The sequence below is a fragment of the Struthio camelus genome, chromosome 8, assembly GCF_040807025.1.
Source record: "Struthio camelus isolate bStrCam1 chromosome 8, bStrCam1.hap1, whole genome shotgun sequence".
Classification (NCBI taxonomy): Eukaryota; Metazoa; Chordata; class Aves; order Struthioniformes; family Struthionidae; genus Struthio; species Struthio camelus.
The window spans coordinates 32,586,708-32,605,153 of record NC_090949.1 but is presented as its reverse complement, the minus strand read 5'-3'; the positions used below and the strand labels follow the sequence as shown (position 1 = coordinate 32,605,153).

Genomic DNA, 18,446 nt, shown 5'->3' with positions numbered 1-18,446 from the left:
GCAACCAAAAAGGTGCCCTTTGTTTCGCGGCCAGCTCCGGAGCTGCTCTTCGTGCCAGCAAAACCGCTTTTGTCCATCAGCCTATATCGTAGAGAGGAAGTAAATATTAATACGGTTGCTAAGTAGGAGCGAGCGTGGTGTCCAGGCAATCTGCGTCCGCTGCGTTCCCGCTCTGTAGCGGACGAACCGTCGGGGGCGAATGGCTCGTCTGCCCAAATCTAGGCTTTCAGCAAGGAGGTGCGAGTAGCCGCGGGCGTATGAGCCCGCGAAATAACACGTAGCGCGGAGCGCCGAGGCCGCGCGAGGGGCCTGGAGCAAAGAGGCGCTGCACGGAGCTGGTACTTGGCAGTCGTTGCAGGCCGCCGTTTGGAAAATAATAATAAAAGCTTGGCATGCTTATAAAGTCAGGGAAGCATCTTTTTGGAGGACAGATCCAAACAGTATTGAAACGGCAAGCGCGGGGGGTGGGGAATGAGGAGAAGCATTTAAAAAGCCTTAAAATAGCTTGTGCCTGAAATGACATGTTAAATGAGAGACTTGGATGGATTAACAAGACTGAACGTCTGTTGAAATAAATAAATAAAGCCCAGAACGATCCCCAGTTTTTGCACGGCCATCTTCTCCGTGGGCGAAGCGCAATTTGAGCTCGGCCTGTTTGCTAATGGCTAACGTAAAGCGCGTTCCCAGAAGCGCGCCGGCCTCGCTGGGAAAGCTGCTGGCGAGCAAGCGAGGGTGTGCGCGAGGCGCCTGCGAAACCCGGGAGCGAGGGTCGAAGGAGCCTTGCTGACCAGGAAAGAAAAAAGGAAAACAGGCGTGCAAGCTTCAGCTCCAGACCGGGCCAGTGAAACGACGAGAGCGGAGGCTGGGGCCCCGCCAGCGCCGAGCGTCCTTCGCTCGCTTCTGCGCTCCTGAGAAAGGCTTTGGGATTGTGGCAGTAACGTGCTAATTGACTCAATGTGGGGCGACAAGGAGAGACGGCGTTTCTCTTCGCTCCGCCTCAAAACCAACCTGTTTGTCCTGGTTTTGTTCCCCGCAGAGCGCAGCTGCCGCCCCGAGTCCCGTGCTTGGAAACATTCCCCCGAACGACGGGATGCCCGGGGGCCCCATCCCGCCAGGTTTCTTCCAGGTAGGCTGCCGCTTTTCCCGATGCCGCTGGTGGTAGGGCGCACGTGTTTGCTTACGCTCTTCATGTCAGCACTCTGATTTTCCGAGGGGATCCTAGAGTAGTACTATGCCAACATAGATGACCTGTATATAAATAACTAATACTCTGCTGTTCTTCCACGTTTACTTTCTGTTTTTTGTGGCCTTAAAGCAAATTCATTTGTTGCTTGAAGAGGTTACTTTGTATTTACAACTGATATTTTTCCAGAGCTGCTTGTTTTGTGTTTCGGTTGAGATTGTATTTGTTCTTTGGTCATAACAGACATGCTTAATTGAAAACATTCTGGATTTTGATTCCTGAAACTTTTTCCCCCTCTGGTTAACCACTTGATTTTTTCCAAATGCAATCACTGAAAGCATTAACAAACGCTGGCTTAAGCTACAGCTACGGGCAGAAGCGGATTCAATGCAAGTCCAAATCACTGAACGCCATCGAGGCACCTTGTAAGAAAATACCTAGCAAAATTCCTAAAGTTTTCTCATTCGTTTGTTCTCCCCCATTAAGCTCTGATTAAAGATGAGGTAAAGTATGTTTTGAGTGATGCTCACGAAGAGGATTTTAGCAAACACTTGAAAAAAAAGTTTTCAAAACCTTCAACTTTTTTTTTTCTCTTTGTATGTCACAACGTGTACTGGTTTGTAGCAACGTAAACTGTTGGTGCATTAAAATCTTATTTCTTGAGGAATAAGCACTTGTTCATGTAACAATTGGAGTAACAGCTGAAAGAAATATTTGTTCTGGCCAGCTGCTTTTTTATCTGGGCTTGTGATTTGTATATGGGAGAAATTCTTGGGCAGTAGACAGGCGAGCTTGATAAACTGCTTGTGATTTATTATGGTGATATCTTAGTGCGGTATCACAATTTGTGTGTGTATGGGAGTTAGGGAAGAGGGAAGGAAGGTTTTTTTCTTTTTTTAGAGAGATCCCATTTCCTGAACATGCTTATGACAAAATAAGAATATCCGACATCGATTGGTAACCCTAAAACAGGCTAATCTCATAGCAGCGCTCCGCAACGCGGGATGAAGTGAACAGAAGAGATGCTATCTCACAGGTCATAGCTGCTGCCAGCAATTCAAGTGCCAAGTTGCTACTTCCAACAAGCCTGCTTCCAAAGACCTGATCTCATCCTATTGCAGAGGGGACTGTCCTTTAAGGCATCCCCACAAGCCTGTAAGAGTCAAGGAACTGGCAGAAAGTTAGGGGAAGACTTCAAAATTACATGTTGAATTTAATGAAGAGGGGAAGGTGAGGGAGAGGAACGGCATTAATGGGTGAGCACTGCCAGCCGTGCGTGCCCCGCACACACTATGCATGCTTGATGCTTCCCGTTGGCGGGCTCCTAGGTTTTCCCCTTCTCCTTTCTGGCTTTCCTTAGCATTTTTTTGTGCAGGGGCTCTGATTCGGGAACAGAGAGCCCGTGCCACCTTTCTACCTCTTCTGCAGCCGGGCTGTGAGCTGGGTTCGGCCAGGGCTCCCCTGCCACAACTTGGGTTGCAGGAAGGTGGGCTCGAAAGCAGCCCCTGTTTCTTATGAGCTTTGGTGTGTGTTGCCTGAAACCTCCGCAGAAACAAGGGGTCATGCACCCGCCCCTTGCAGCTCTGGCGGTGCCAAAGGGAGGTGCTGCCTCCTTCGAGCTGGGGGAGGGTGCTCGCCTGGCCGTGCCTTGGCTGAGGAGGAGAGAAGGGTGCCCATGCACGTGAGGAAGGGGCATGTGGCTTGCACATGGCGTCTCAAGAGATTGCCTTTCCTGAAAGCCTTCCAACGTCTGGTTTTCCTCTCCTCGCTCAGGGGTAGAGGGGAGGAGGGGAGAAGCGATGTCCCACCTTTTAACACAGTCTGAACATCACCCCCAGATTTATTGTAGACATTCAACTCGTCCCAGCTTCAGGACAGGCTCAAGACAAGCTCTCGCTGAGGTGTGTTGGAGGCTCTACGCCGAGCAGCTCGGGGTTAATTTCTTATCTCTGTAGGAAATTAAAGCACTGAACTTAAGAGGGCAAAACCTGAAAGGTCACAGGAAATGCAAAGGATTGAAATGGTTACGGTTCTTCTCCCTGACCCTTTTTGTGCCAGCCGTGGGACTGGAGGAGGTTTCCAGCTGTAACGGGAATGCAGCATGACCCAATTCAGTCGGCCTCCCCCATCGGGAGACCAGAGGGTGGAGAAAGGATCAGGAGTTTGTGTCTCACTCTGCCTTGCTGAGTGCCATGCTGGCAGGTCAGGCCTAAAACAGACGCAGGCATTGAAGCATGGGCACATCATTTTAGAGAAGGCTTTGGAGGTGGAAAAGGCCCGGTACCTGGGGGCAGAGCGTTGTCCTGCGTTGTACTGGCAACGTAGGGGAGCATCAAACCAGGAGCTGCGAAGGGAGTAGCCAGCACGGCTCAGGTTGCTTCAGTGCCTGCTGCCAAAATCCCGGATTGCCACCTTCAGAGGTGCAAGTGCTGCTGCAGGTTCAAATGTGCAGCTCTGTTTGGCAAAGGGGAAAAAATGATACGGACCATTCTTGGGAGCTGGTGGCCCCCAAAAGGCAAGAAGTTGCTTGGAAGAGAGGTAGCTTTCTGGGAAGGGAAGAGGAGAGGAGGAGCGGAGCCCACAGTGCCCTATCTGCAGGCTGCCGGGTTGTGTGGAGAGTCTGCTCCTTCTCTTGGAGTTCAGCAGCAACCTTTAGGCTCAGGGCCAGAGGGGAATGCAGTCTCTCCCAAAAGCTCATGCTGGATAGGAAAGGACAGGCCCTGGGCACCCTTCAGTTGTCGGAGCGCTACATGGTGCCAGCAAACTGCAGCGGCTGGCAGGAGACTCTACTTCGGACAAAAGGTTGCCCTGTTCACAGCTAGCGTGAGTAGATGCTTTTATTTAAATCTCCTTCTTTGTTCCTTTAAAGTGAGCAAACAAACCCATTGCTCGTCCTCCTAAAGGTCATCAAAGTCATTTCTGCTTTTGTTTTGAAGGCTGAATTGATGCCCATTTGCAGATTCCTCAAATGGATCTCTTCTGCTCCAGCAATGGGGAAGGGGGTTTACTAGGGAAATGTATGTTATTTTACAGAAGGTAAAATAAAAGCTATTAATAGAAGAGTAAGACCTTCCTAATACCAAATAAATGGGGCGTAGGAGGTATGGGAATGAGTGTGCGCACACCCAATAATCAGACACCCTCTGTGGCTGTGCCTTTTCTCCCAAATGTGAACTCGCTGCGTAGCTCTGTAACACTCTCTCTGATGAAATGGAAAGTTGAACATAAATCAATGTCTGTGGCTGTGTTAGCTATGCATCAGCAGTTAGTGCGCGAGATGCACCAAAACAAAGCGCCGGCTGGTCGATGTTCCTACACTGCCCCCTAATGCAGAGAAACCTCGGGAGCTGGGGAGGACGGTGGGATTTCTGAGTTTGAGGGGGGATTTCCATTTGCCTCCCTGCCGTTCAGAAGAAACGTGTCCGTTTACTAGGTCACAGTTGTCCTCTTGGCGAGAAAGAAGCAAAGCTAGCGGTGGGAGGCCGCAGCACTGCTTTGCTCTCCCAATGTGGTTTTCAGACTCCCGTTTTAGTGTCTGTTGGTCATGCCGTGGATGTCTTGCTAGTGCTTCTTGAGCCGTTTGGCTCGCTCTGTTGAAATGACTTCTTTCTTTGCTGTGCAGAGCATTTTCCAACAAGGAACATAAGTAAACAGAGGCAATGCAGGTACTTTACCATTAGTTGTATTTCACGTGAAGTTTAGGAATACACATCTGTCCTGGCTCTGTAATAAGCTGAGCATTGCCCTCACTTGCTAATGGGCTCCCCATCCGAGGGTACCCGGGCTGCTCTTGCCCCTCTGGTGCCGTTGCCGCCGAGATCAGGTCCGAGGGCTGCCATGGGATGCTGCGCTCGCTGGCTGCAGCTCTCTCCCTCAGTCCACCCCGTGGGGAGGAACAGCCTTGGCAGACGGGCACATTTGTGGTCACGTGCCGGAGTGGCGCCTCAGCGTTGGCCTGCCCTTCGCCCAGCCTGCTGCGATCTCCCTCCCTGCCCATCCTGTCTCTCGCCCTGGAGTTGTAGATCAGCAGGCATCCCAGGAAAGGTGTCTGTGAGCAGACTGGTAAGGTTGACCACAGATAATGACGATAACAAAGTCAGGGAAGTGGGAAGGATGCCGTTTCTTCCTGCTCCCCCCCTCAGAGGCCACCGTTTTCCCCCATTAGCCTTGCTGTGCTTGGTTTTTCTGTTGGAGATGCGGCTTCAGGTGAGGCAGAAGTCTTTGCAATCTGATGTTATTCCCGTAACATTTGCCGTTGCTCTATAGATTCCTAATTTTAGCAGAAGCTCTGTGGCCACTGCTCGCCTTGTGTGGTCCCTTCTGCTGCTTCTGTGAGCCAGTTTCTGGGAGATGGCACAAGAACCGCAAGACAAACTTCACTTTCTCTGAGCCGGAGGGAACTTCACGAAAATTGTAGGGAGCAAAAATAAATGCCAAGATGTATCCGATTTGCTGTCCGTGTCACAAATACAATAGATGCCTTCCCAGAGCCCGCTGGAACAGGCGGGATGCGTTTTGAGCTGTGGAGATTGCCAAAGCAGGGCACACAGTTCAGATCTCTAATGGTTCCTCTTGGGGATATCTTGATTTGAAATTCTCTCAAGTAATCTCTTTAGCCGTCGTTCAGCCGGCTTCCTGAGGAGTGTCCCCCATCGTGAGATATGCTCTTTCCTCCAGCCGTTTCCACGTTTCCCCTCCCCGGGAAGGGTAATGTAACTCTTCTCCAGGGAGCGCTGGACTAAAAGATCAGAGCCTGCATTACTTCCCAGCTGTTTGCGACGAAAGCTGGCTTTGCGAGAAAAGGAACGTGTTGTCCATCTCCGTTTCATTTGGGAATAGCGCTCTCAACACAGCTTCCAGGGAAGGGATTTGCTACTAACGAAAAGATTTGCGAAACAGAAAGGTGCGATTTAGAGCTTTTCGTAGCTGTTTCTCTTCCTCCAGAGACAGAGGTTCAGGGTATATAGGGTTCTCTTCTGGGTGTGGGTAGTCCCATTTTCAAAGTTGGACCCTACAAGCGCCTGAAAACGAGCTATCTTCCCTGAACACGAAGGCATTTGAACAGCGTTGCTGTTGACAGCTCTTTGTTCTAGGAAATGAAAAGCAACAGAACCATGCACAGAGCTCGGTACTGGAGGCAGCACAGTTTTCCTTCTCTTGTGACACCTGAAGCCATTTTTTTCCAGCCGCAGCACATCTGGCAGTCCACGGGAGATGGCCAAAGGCAGAGCAGGCTCACCACGTAAATGTGTTAGCAAGGAAAGCAGCCAGGAGAGCTGAAAACCATTGTGTGTGCAGTGTTAGGCAGCGTCAGTGAATCCAGCAGCTCTTCAATATTTACACCAAACCAGCCAACCCTGGGGAACGACAGCCTAGTTGCTTTGGAGAGAGATGAGTCACCTTCTGCTGAACTGGGCAGAAAATCATTACTTTGACCCAAGCGAGTGATGTAGCGGAAGAGCATGATTTGCTCTAGGACAGGCAGCTGGCTTTTCCTGGGGGAGCAAGTGGAGTGCACATTTGGAAGTGGACTGCAGATTAATAGTGTGGATGAACCTGCGGTGCCTGTTTGCAGGGGTCAGGCAGGGCTGACCAGCTTTGTCCCTCAGCAGGCTTGTACTGGAGCTGGTTTGTGAGCCTCCTATTTCCCCTGTAGCACAAACCTTGTAAGAGTGCGTGGAAGCTAGAGCCGGACTGATCTCGAAGGGCTGATCACACCACTCCTAATGCTATAAGCTTTCCTAGCCCTGCTGGGCTTTCTCTTGTAGTGCAAGGCAGGTGCTCTACAAGTTTTGAAAGAATATGGCTTATGAAAGAGAGGAAGGCTGAAGGAAAGAAAAAGCAAGTGTCAGAGAAAGTTTCTCTGGAAGTTTAGTAGGATGCCCAAAGCTTTTGTAACGAATGTCGGGAGCATATGGTGGGATTTGCAGTCAACTTTCTCTCGGGTGCTCCATCCAGATGGAGGTGACTGTTCTTGGCTTCAGCTGACATGGGTTTGTTTCCTGAAGAGCTGTGTTTAACATATTCCTTAAAATCAGAATTCTGCACTTGGAAGCCCCAGATGCAAGAGAGGCAGATCTCCTGCCCACGTCTCCCTTTAGTAGGTCTGCTGGGGAATTTGGCCAGCATTACCGTTTCATTACTCTCTCTGAGAAAGATGCAGTTGGGTCTTCACCCAGCACCTTCTGCCTTCCTGGCATTGCTGGCCTCCCTCGCAGTCAGTGTGCCCGCCAGGGCGCTTGGTTTGCTGCAAAGAGTCCCAGTACGTGGCGTGGCTAGGCAGGGCGGATTGGGGAAGAGCGGGCTTTCCTGCTGTCATCCCTACCAAAGGCCAAGTCCATTATAACCAGGAGATGACCCTTCCTCTGTGCTCTTCTCCCAACCCCGTTCTGGTGGGGTTCTAAGCAGTGCCTGCTGCATAGTAAAACTGAAACCATATCTGACATAGAAGCAGTTTTCGGCTTTGGTGGTAGGCTTGGGTGTGCTGCAGGCAGCTGAAAGAGCCTTTGAGAGTTGGACTTTGGGAAGGGCGTGGGAGAAGACAGCTCTGTGGGGCAGGGAATTTCTCCTAGGAAAGTAAACCTTGTAATCTGTGAACCAAAACGTGGCAGAAGTCTGCAAGTGGCGTCCTCCAGCAAGCTCAGAGCCGTCTGGATGTAGGTTATTAACCTGGGGACACGGCAGTTGGTTATAGAGCTCTTCAAGCACTAAGCGCCCATTAAGTTTCTTACTGGACTCTCAAATTATCGTGGGCTGGTGATTTTTAGCAGGTGTTGTTGTGAGGCTGCCAGAAAGTGAGGTCGTTAGCTGGTGGGTACCAACTCACTTGTGCTCTGCAAGGTGTGAGCAGTCCTGCCGGGATCTCCCTGAGTGCCACCGGTTTGAGAGACGTGGAGCCCTTTTTACATTATTTTTCTTTAAACTCGTGGAGCATACAAGTTATAGCTTCAAAGCTCTTAGTGAGGGCCGGAAGAACGGTTTGGTTAGCAGGATTGGATGTGGGCTGCGGCAGTGGAGGAGCCGGGCAGGCGCCCCAGGGACTCTGCTTAAGGTGGTACGGGGATCTCACGTGGGGATGTGGCCTCGCTGTCGGCCGCGGCCACCTGAGCACGCGCGGTGGACGGCCTCATCTGTATTGCAAACCTCCCCGTGTTCAGGGAGTGTTTTTTGAAGGACCTTGATGCAGTCCCGTTAAGGAGAGTTTTGTCACAGTGACGCTGTGATGGGTTCTTTAAAACAGATTTTCTTGTGTCCGTTAGTGACCACGGGTAACATTTTCCAAAGAGACATTAAGGACCCAAGTCACATTTTCAGAAGTGACTTAGAAGGTGATTTAGTAGTAGGTGAGAAGCATGTTCAAGGCACCAGCCCTGCCTGCCTTTTAAGAGAATTAGTGCCTGCCTTTTGCTCTTAAATCAGCCGGGGTGCCCCAGCCAGGCACCCCACTGAGGATGCAGGCCCTTTTACTCTCTGAGGGCAATTAAATTAAAAAAATTAAAAATTAATTAATCTTTAATTAGTGTTCATTTAATTTATCTTGGTGTGTTCCAGTGCTGAAACCAGAAGGCAGACAGAGAGATTGTAAAATGCAAGACGCTTTCCTATTGCTAACTCTGAACTGTTGGTGCCTTGTTGCGTTGATACTTTGCCTCCTTATGCCATTCTTCATTGTTCTGCCACCCCCAGAGGTACTTGAAAATGTTTTTAAGTATCAAAACTCCACCATTAGCTGAAAGTATGTAGCCCGTAAAACATGATCCATTTGTGGTGAATTACTCTTGAAACATAAATTGACACATGCAGAACTATGATCGCTAGAGCAATTTTCCATGTTTAATATTTTACAAGAACTTTGAGAAGTTGAGCTCATGAAAGACAGAGTGGAAATAATCTGATCACATGGAAACTCTGGTTATAAAGCAGCAGCAGCAGTAAACTTCTGTCATCTCATAGTCCAGATTTGTCTTTTAAAGTCCCTATAGTAAAGAGGAAAAAAAATTGAATAGAGATGAGGTTGACAGGTGGACTGGAAAACCTACAGCTATCAGAAACAATTTCTTCTAACACTGTTTTAGATGTTTTGGTTTGGGATTTTTTTTTGAGGTAGCTAAAAGAAAGTAAAGAATAAACTTCCATGTAACACATTAAACCAAAGCTTGCCAAAGCACAGGGAAAGCTGATGTGAACAGATATCTCCAATATTTCCTAGCGCTGCGTCTCCATTGAAGGCTTTTCTAGTTGGCATGGCCTGAAGAAGTGGGGATCAGCATAAATGCGCCCTGGACTGTCTACTTGAGTCTGCAAAGAGCCTGAAACCACAGCTCCAGACTGTAAATTTGCCTCCTAAGGTAAATGTTGAAACATTCAAGTGGGCATAGCTGCTGGCCACCTCTTCCACTGCACGAAGCACTTGAGAAAAGAGCTGCTCGGGACTTCGGACTGTCGCGGCAGCGGGGTGGTGTGAGGCAAGGTTACGAGAAGGAGAGATGATCGGCTTTCTCAAGCTGGGGAGCGATCGTCTCCGACGACAATGAATTAACTGCAGGACAGCTCCTGTTTGTCCGGAAGCACTTGGCTTTTCCTCTCTTGCTTCAGAACAATGCTCCGGAGAATGGCTCTGCTAAGTGGATGTAACTCCTTGTTATTTTGGGATCTGGAAGGGAGGTTGTATGGAGAAAGCAGGATTGTACGTATTCCTAACATCATCTTGTAACAGCAGTCAGTTACTGATCACTAAATATATATATATATATATATATATTTAAAAGTTCCATTGGTTGGAGCCCACATGTCCTCTCTGTAAAACATTTGTCTCAAACACTGTGATCATTACATCATGTAATGAGGAAAAGAAAACAGAAAAAAAAGGAACAAGATCCGGCAGGCGTTCTCAGCTGAAAAGCAGCTCTCGGTCGTGTAACATCTGCAGATACTTACAGAGATCAAGCATGCAGAGGTGCTGCGTGTTTGACCGCGAAGTGCGTCGTGACTCTGAAGCGGGGCTGTGAGCGCGCCGAGGGCCGGGCTGCGGGGGCGGCGGGGAGCCCAGCCTGCGCTTTCGTCCCCGCACAGTGGCTTTAACGGCCCCAGGGTAGCAGGCAGGAAGTCGTGAACCTTTCAGATGCTTCTTGTTGTTGTTGCTGCTTTGAAAAAGAAAAATCAGGAAAAAAAGCCCCCTTCCAGCTCCTCCCCTGCTGCGCCGCGAGTTGCGAGAGCGCGCGGCGTTCGCCGAGATGTTTGCGTGAACTGTACGTCTGCACTTACGTTAGCCAGAAGTAGCTGTCAGGCGCGTCGCTACGGCGGGCTAACGCGGCCGGGAGGAGCCTGCCTACTGCCCTGTGCCGCTTGCCAACAAAATGCTTCACAAAGTCTTGCATTTCCTGGGAGCGCGTTACTATTTCTCGCGTGCTCGCAGCTTGCACAAGGCCGTTGCTGTCTGCGCTGCCGGGGAAGTCGAGAGGCTGGGGGCGGCCGGGAGTTTCTTGGCCAGGAATCAATTAACCGCTGCTGCTCTTTGCACTGCGCTGTATTTTGGCAAACTGCGAACAGTCGGGGGATTAAGGGCGTCGTGCGAGGGGAGCGCGCGAGGGCGTGCTTGGAAGGGCGCGGGGAGGATGCGATCCAAGACCGCTTTCCCTCCGCCGCCTCCCTCCCTGTGAAGGAGCCGGGAGGCGTGAATTGCCATAAACCGCTTGCTGATCGGTCTTAAACGCTCAGATTGATCTCCTCTTGCCTTTAATTAATGCTAGCGTGTAATGTTCTGCGTGCTCCCGGTGAGGACAGAGGCGCTGACGGGCGCCCCGGCCGCCGAGGACCGCGCGGGGACAGCGGAGGTGCGCGGGAGCGCACGCCGGCCGCCCTGGGGGCTCGGAGCGGGAGGCAGCTCTCAGCTGAGACGCCGGCGCTGCCCAACGTCTAACCCAGCCCTGCAGAGGGGTTGCAGCAGGATCTGGCGCTGCTCTCGCCGCGGGAGCCGGCTGCCGGGCGCACGGTGGCCGTCCCCTTTCCGTCCCTTTCCTCGCCCTGCTAAAGAAAGGGGGAAACGGCTCAAATCGCTGCAGTTCCTTGCTTTGGCGCGCGTGAGTCCGAGCAGCGGGCTGGAAACCAGCTCCGAGCCCGGGGAGCTGCCGTGCTAAGCGTGCTGGAGGCGAGAGGGCAGAAACGCCTCCCCGTGTAATGCATTTCGGGAGCACAAACATCTGATGCTCTCACGATCAAATTGCTGTATGCTGTGGGTTTTTTTTTCCCCCCCATGAAAATGCTGATGTTTCCTTTATGGACACTTTTATTCCGATTTCTCTAAAATAAACAAACACTGCTTGCTTTGAAGACTTTTAAATGCAGCTCCAACACCCCACCTCCCTGTCGAGCCAGAGTGCTCGCGGGTGGGGACGTCTCCAGCGCCTGCAGTGCTCGCCCGCGGGCACGTGGAGCAGAGCTCTCCTCCGAACCCGAGCCGGGCCTCCGGGGCAGAGGGAAGATGTCGGCGATCCTGCGTGACTCGCGCTTCGACACGCCGGTGTTTTTTTGTGTAAGGCATACTACGAACCGCAGCAGCACGTACGCTAACTTGAGAGGGGCTTCTTGAAATTTAAATTTGAAGTTGCGACCCGCCTGGGTTTATTTGTGTAGTTCCCCCAAGGACGTGCTCGGTTTGAGAGAGAGGTGGCTGGATTTCCTGCAAGGAATCACCTAACGGTGTATCTGGACAAAAACCGTCCTTGCTCTCTTCCTCCCTGACGCTGTCGCTAGCAGCGGCGCACTTTGCTTCGGCGTCGATGTCGAAATCTCTCTAAGCAAGAGGCGGCGTCTGTAGCAAGGACCTGCTCCCTTGCCGTCGACCGACGGATGCACCAAATTTAGCCGTTCACAGCGAGCGTGTGTCCGTGTCCAGGCACAGAGAAAAATGACCTCTTGCAGAGAAAGAATTTGGGTGCTCAAAACACGTGTTACGCGGGACCTTTTGCCTTGTGGGTTGGTGGTACTGGAGGCCCCCTGGGGCTTGTCCTTTGCCCTTCGTTGCGCTGCTCGTTCATCCTTGTCCTTCTTCCCTACCCGACATCCCATGGCTGCAACGTGCAGGAAGGACCTTGTTTGCAACCAGGGCCCTGTTCGCCCCTTCTGGGCTCAGCGGTTCTCTTGCGTGTTAAAAGCAGCAGGATCCAGGGACTGGTTTTCTCCCTCGGCGTGGGTGGTGGGTGACAGTTGCCACCGGCTGTGCGTTTTCAGTCCCCCCCGAGGAGGGAGAGGTGTTGGAAGCAAGACGGGTCGGGCGTCTGGCACGAGGCTGGGCCGCCCGGCCGGCCTCGCAACAGCTCCCTTCCCGCAGATCCGGTTTGGCACGTGCCAAAGGGCGTGCAGGGAGAAGGGTGGTTGGGTTGGCAAAGACGCCGGCAGCAGAGTTGTCCCGAGACTTAAAAAGAGGGGGGGTTTTTTGCCTCTCCGACTGGGTCGCACAGGACGTGGAAGTGCACGTCCCTAGGGGCAGGGGCTGCTCTTGTTCGCCTCTTTGGCAAACAGGCGCTAGAGCAAGTTGGGTAAATGGCGTGACTTCATTTCCATGACCGCTTAAACTATATCTGGAAGACTGGCAGGAGGCTGTTTGTTTAAATCTGTTTGGCTACATCTCTCTGCGTAACAGTTCAGGGAAAAAAAAAAATCCTCTTACTTTATTTACATTGCACTCAAGTTTCCGTAGTACAAAAGATTTGCAGGTGCAAATATGTCCTGCCTTCATTAACTTCCCCTCCCTTTTTAATTTATGTGATTTCAATTTTCCTTCCCTGTACTGTTAATTAGGGGACCCTCTAATCAGTACCATTATCACAGTGGTATTCATGTTTAGGAAAGCTGCTAAACAAATGCTTGCAAAATTGCTAAATGGCTAATTAATGTCTGTTAATTAAGAAAATTGCTCATGGTAACAAACCATGCCATTGCTGGCAGCAGCTAGAAGGCGAACACTTGTTGAAATTAGTAACGAGGCAGGTATAGAACATCTGCTCCCGAGCCTTTTCCTGGAGCGTGCCGTCGCTTCGCCTAACGTACTTACAAAGCTTATTTGCTTTCTGTACCAATTACACGTTCTTTGACTCAGAAATACTTTTTTTTTCCCCTTATGTTAACATGCACCAGTATATTCTTGCACCAAGCTCACAGTTTGTCCAAGCAAACTTTCATTTTGTACTTTAAAGGGAAAATAAAATAATTTTTAAAAGTGGACGTTCAACCCCAAGATGTCAGAAACTACTGCATTGCAGTGTTCAAAACCTACATGAACTAATCTTTCTTTTTTTCCCCCGGACATCTTTAGTATCACTTTACTCAAAAGATGTTTTACTTGCCTCATTAGGTAATTCATCTTGAGGAAGGCTATTGCATCCTTAAAGGGTAACCGTACAGCCCTGCATGTAGAAGTGGTTGCGTTGTGCCGTCCTTTTCTCAGAGCCAACCTAGGCTTCAGGTTCAAAACGCCCGGCACGAACGTGGCACCTACTTCTACTCAAATTTTCAGCCTCTGCACTAGCTTTACGATCTCAAATAAACTGTGGACCCTCAGGTCAAAAAGGAAGCCCAGGAAGGTGTTTCCTACCTTCAGGAAAACGTGAGAGGAGAGAGGGAAAAATGATTTTTGGTTTGGGGGTTTTTCTGTTTTCCCCAACCTCTCTGATCCTCTCCTGCGTATTTTTCTTTCTCGCTGCACGCCCTTGCAAAGTGTATCCCTGTGTGTTCATCGTTGCAGACTTGGTTGAATTACTGAACCGTTTACTGTAATGTGGCTGCTGTACTTTGACAGATGTTCTCTTTTTTTTTTTTTCTTTTTTGCATATATCATTATTCACTGTTTAGCTGCAAAATGAACAGAAACGCAACGAAAAGGGAGAAAAAAAAAAAAGCAAAAGCAAAAACTTGAGAACTGGCTTCCCAACAAAACAGGTCCACCAGCGAATCCTTTTTTTAGCTCTTTCTGCGCTTTCATGTGCTAATCTATAACCTCCTTCTACTGTCTGACCTCACAGGGACCGCCTGGTTCACAGCCCTCGCCACACGCACAGCCTCCACCTCACAATCCTAACAGCATGATGGGACCCCACAGTCAGGTAAAGACACTAGCGATGTGTAGGGCTGTGCACTCGATTTTGCTCTGTAAGCATGTTGGGAGCGGCTCCCCGCGGTGGGAAGGCGCCGGAGCCTTCCCGGGCGGCAGGGAAGCCCTGCCGGTTGCTGGTTCCCGCGGCCGGGGAGCCCCGTCTCCTCGATTTTTTTTTTTTTTTTCCTCTCATTGTCCTCCCCCAGCTCCGATATGAAACGTTGGTTTCTTCCCAGTTTTTGTATGCGCAGTTCACAATGGACTAAGAAGTCAATCGTGGGTATCGGACAATTTAACCTTCCCAAGGTAGCCTGAGAAATTTAACTTGATTTGGGTTTTTTAAACTTTGGTTGGTAGCAGCAAATTGTAAAAAGTAGCTTAAGCGTTTCCTCTTTTTTTTGGTACTTAGCATTGGGGATTTTTTTTGTGTGTGTCTGTACGTGCTTATTTGCCGCTTTTTTTTTATTTGTTTAAACTTGGACAGTATCTAATGTGCAGGGTTTCCCATACGCTAATTTTAACAGCCTTGTGCAGTGTTGTTGAAGTATGTCAGGTGGTCTCTCAAACAGTAATAAATCTACGGAAATCGTTAAGAAACGGACTCCGAACACTTTTTTTTTTTTTTTTAAACTTACTTTTTTAAAAAGGAATTTCTCCAGACAAATGTGTAAAGCCTAACCGGCCTTTGTGTGGAACGTGCTGTCTCCTTGCAGCTTGTTGCTGAACTTAATTTTGTGTAATTGCAGCCTTTCATGTCGCCGCGCTACGCAGGAGGTCCCCGGCCCCCCATCAGAATGGGAAACCAGGTATTGCACTGCCTTATCCTGTTACCGGCGGTTTGCCGCGGGGGCGTGTTTGGATTTTTCTTCTATTTGGAGGGGGAAAGCGGGGAGAGAACTAGACAGCCTAGTAAGTGCTGAAAACGCTTCCTGCATTTGACGGAGAGGTGCCACTCACGTCCCTCCGACGCCATCCTTCTTGGCGGTGGTGGAGCGTTAAGTGTCAACTAGCCGGTTTTTGAGATTCAACCCCGTACGGGGAGTAAACGTCAATCTAGCGTGTGCCACGTTTTCTTTTTGCTGTCAGCAGCTTCTCGCGTGTTGAGCTTCTAGCTTAAGCGGTGTAGAGCTGCCTTTGCCTTGTAGCCTCCCGCAGCGTTGCGTTGCGCTCCTTAGGGTTTGTCCCACCAGCCTCCCACGACGGCAGCTGATGGAAAGCGCGCTGCGCTGCCCCGGGCTGGGACTACAGGATCGCTCACCGTATACAGTTTCCCTGGGATCGTAGGAAATGAAAGTGCTGGAGATAATCCTGCTGCTGGGTTCGCGGAGCGCTTAAGATCAGCTGCGGGGTCAAGTGGGGCAGGTCACTTCTGAAATTTTTGGGTTGGGTTTATCCTCTTATCCCAGCTTTAACAATAACGGTTTGTTGGTGCCGCTGTGAACCCAGAGCTCCAGCCCGTACACTAAGACTGGGGCGTTGAGTTCAGTCATTTATCAGCTTTAAAACCGTGCTGTGCAGATCTGTATGGTAATAAGCTAATCAAAGGTTTCGTCTAATTTCTTGTTAAGAAAAAAGTAATATGTAGTTCATTTTAGAAACAAAGTACCTTGGAAAGATTACCTTGGGAGCTGGTTTCTGCTAATACTTCTTACAAGTAAAGCTATTATTTTTATATAACTCTTATTACTAGAAACAGCACGGAGAAGGCAGCAAAATAGTCAGCGGATGTGAAATAGCAGCTTTCTCAGTGTTATTATTTGCTGGGTTGGAGACGTAAGTCACTGGAGCTTGCAAATTGTCCATCTGGGGGTGACATTTAGACAGCGGAGGTTTACCTGTCTCGCTAAGGAAGACTCGGGGAAATCTCTTGTACATCGGAGAAGTCCTTCCCAGTCCGTCGGGGGGGAAAGCGTCCTGCTCGGAGCGGGGGGTCAGTAAAAACACTGGCTCCGCTAGCGCGTGACAGGGGTGGCGGTGGGGCCCTCGAGGCGGTCCCGTGCGGGTCTCCGGCTCGGCAGAGCTTTGCCGGAGGTGCGGCGCGTGGCCCAGCGCCGGGCGCGGAGAGGAGGCGAAGGCAGCGCTGGGCAGCGGCTGCTTCGTGCAGCCGCAGGAGACGGGCGGTCGGGGCTGCCGCTTGCAACGCCGCCGTCCTGCCGCCCGCAAACTGCGGCTGCAGCGGGGAGTCGGGCAAACGCCTTCACGTCTTTCCTTAGAAAGCTGCCTTAGATGCAAGCTGCTCTAACCAGATTGAGCGGCTTGAGGGAGTGGGCACTAACCAAGGTATGAAAAGCCAGTGGGTTTAGATCGCTGCTTGCCCTGCTCCGTTTGGGTTGCCTTTGCCATTGATACTGCTGTTTATAGCTCTAAAGAGACACTGAGTCATGTTCAAGCCAGAGACGTTATTTAAAATAGGGAGTTTTCAAAATGACCTGGTCGCGCGGCACTAACAAACAACGCCAGCCCGATCCCGGGGCAGAGAGTCAGGGGACGAACCGAGAACAAAAGCCAAACAGGCAAGTTGAGCCACATCAGAGCAACTTGATTTTGTGCAAGCAAAATGCCGAGCGCGCGGTGGGCTTCCACAGTGCTCTTCCCCGAGCTCCCGTTAAGCTGGGCCTCCCGGGTCCCTCGGCTTCTCGCTGCGGTGCGCCCGGAGGCCTGGGAGGGAAGAGGAGCTGCCGGGGTGCTGCGTGCTTCTTTCCTTAGGTCCTGCCTGAACTTCTGGCTAATGGGACGGAGACGCAGTCCGCCTTGCGTTGCGAAGACGCCCCCAGCCTGCTTGTGGGCAGGGATTTGGGAAGGATTTGCTTAGCGGGGTAGTTTGGGAACTCCCGGCCTCCTAAGTTTTATTTTTCCCAGTAAAGTTAAGTAGAAGGATTTTCTCCTGAAACACCGCATACAAAAGCCCAGATTTGTCCATAGGCAGAACGTGGTGAGATTCTGGTCGCATCCAGAGGGACAGAAAGAATAAGTAAAGTTAAGGAGCAAAAGCATAAATATCCATCGGTTCAACACCGTATTTTATCCTCCTCTTGCCTCCCATCTTCCAAGCTGCAAAAAAACTGGGATTGAAGTCTGTCCTCCCATGGTGTGGATTGGACAAATTTTGGCTTGGCCTGGCTATATGCACCCAGCCTGTAGCTATACTTTGTTCAAACAGTGGGATATATTTCATGTTGGTATTCAAATAAAAGGCAACGCTGTTTCAAAATTGTTTACCGTTTGCTTCCCCAAGGCAGATGGTATCTGTGTTTTCTCCCCCTTTATCTGTGCAGAGCAGCGCGGGGAAGGCAGCCTTTGAACTTTAAATAGCCACGTTGCCCAAGCGGAGCGTGGATTTGGGGAGGGGGGAGCAGCCGGAGCTAAAAATACAGGAGTAAACGCCCTGAGTGTGTCGGGAAGACTCTGAGAGCTGATCTGCTGCAGCTGAAGTGTCTCCCCTTCATTAGCAAATAACACACTTTAACATATATGATTTGGTCACGGTGCTCTGTAAATACCTTGGAACGGCGCTGCCAGTCTCCTTTCACTGCCGGCTTTGACGCCTCTGCCCGGCTCAGCCTGGGTTTCCCCCCACCTGCCCCACGCTCCAGAAATAAAGAGGAGGTTGCAGTCTGACCGCTTGCAGGCTGAAGGGGAAGGAGGAAATGGTGGGACCTTGCTTGGGTTTTCTAAAGGCTGTTTGCAAAAGAAAGCGGGAGAGCTATCAAAGCAAAGGTAGGCAAATTCCAGGTGTCTGTAGCAACCCGTCCGGGGTGGCAGCGATCCCGAGGGAGGCAGGTAGGGGCTCTTCCGGGCGGCCGCGAGTCGTGTTGTGACACGAAGGGTGTTGTATCGCGGGGAGCACACCGAATAACCCGAGCACCCGTGGCAGGTGTAAAGCCTTGAACTGGATCTGTGTGTGTAGACTGTGTATTGGCCAGGTTTTGCGGGGGGTTCTTGTTTTTCTTTTGTTTTGTTCTGGGTTGGTTTCTTTTTTGCTTTTATCTTCCTCCCCTTCTTTTAACGTGTAGCCTCCGGGGGCCGTTCCTGGTACACAGCCATTGCTGCCCAATTCAATGGATCCCACGCGACAGCAAGGTAAATCCAACCGAGGAGGTTTGAATGTTTCCCCCTTTCCCGCTAGCTGTTGATTTGGGGTCCGAAGGCGCTGTTCTCCCGTATAACGTGCCT

General features: G+C 50.7%; 1 protein-coding gene and 1 long non-coding RNA gene across 8 annotated transcripts in view; one reads left to right on the top strand and one right to left on the bottom strand.

The window, feature by feature from the left end:
* Window positions 1–18,446, top strand: part of SSBP3 (single stranded DNA binding protein 3) — a 104,832-nt gene that overhangs the window by 74,320 nt on the left and 12,066 nt on the right. For 2 of the 7 annotated variants that reach the window (XM_068953215.1, XM_068953218.1), the window contains 4 exons: window positions 1,037–1,126; window positions 14,203–14,283; window positions 15,020–15,079; window positions 18,287–18,353. In XM_068953215.1, the coding sequence (XP_068809316.1) occupies window positions 1,037–1,126; window positions 14,203–14,283; window positions 15,020–15,079; window positions 18,287–18,353 (298 nt within the window). The remainder of the gene's footprint in view (window positions 1–1,036; window positions 1,127–14,202; window positions 14,284–15,019; window positions 15,080–18,286; window positions 18,354–18,446) is intronic. The other 5 variants (XM_068953216.1, XM_068953220.1, XM_068953217.1 and 2 more) reach the window with 4 other exon arrangements.
* On the bottom strand, window positions 1,337–14,195 carry LOC138068054 (uncharacterized). The gene is made up of 2 exons (XR_011142618.1): window positions 10,121–14,195; window positions 1,337–9,836 (listed from the first exon to the last, which is right to left on the bottom strand). It is a non-coding gene; the product is annotated as an uncharacterized lncRNA (long non-coding RNA).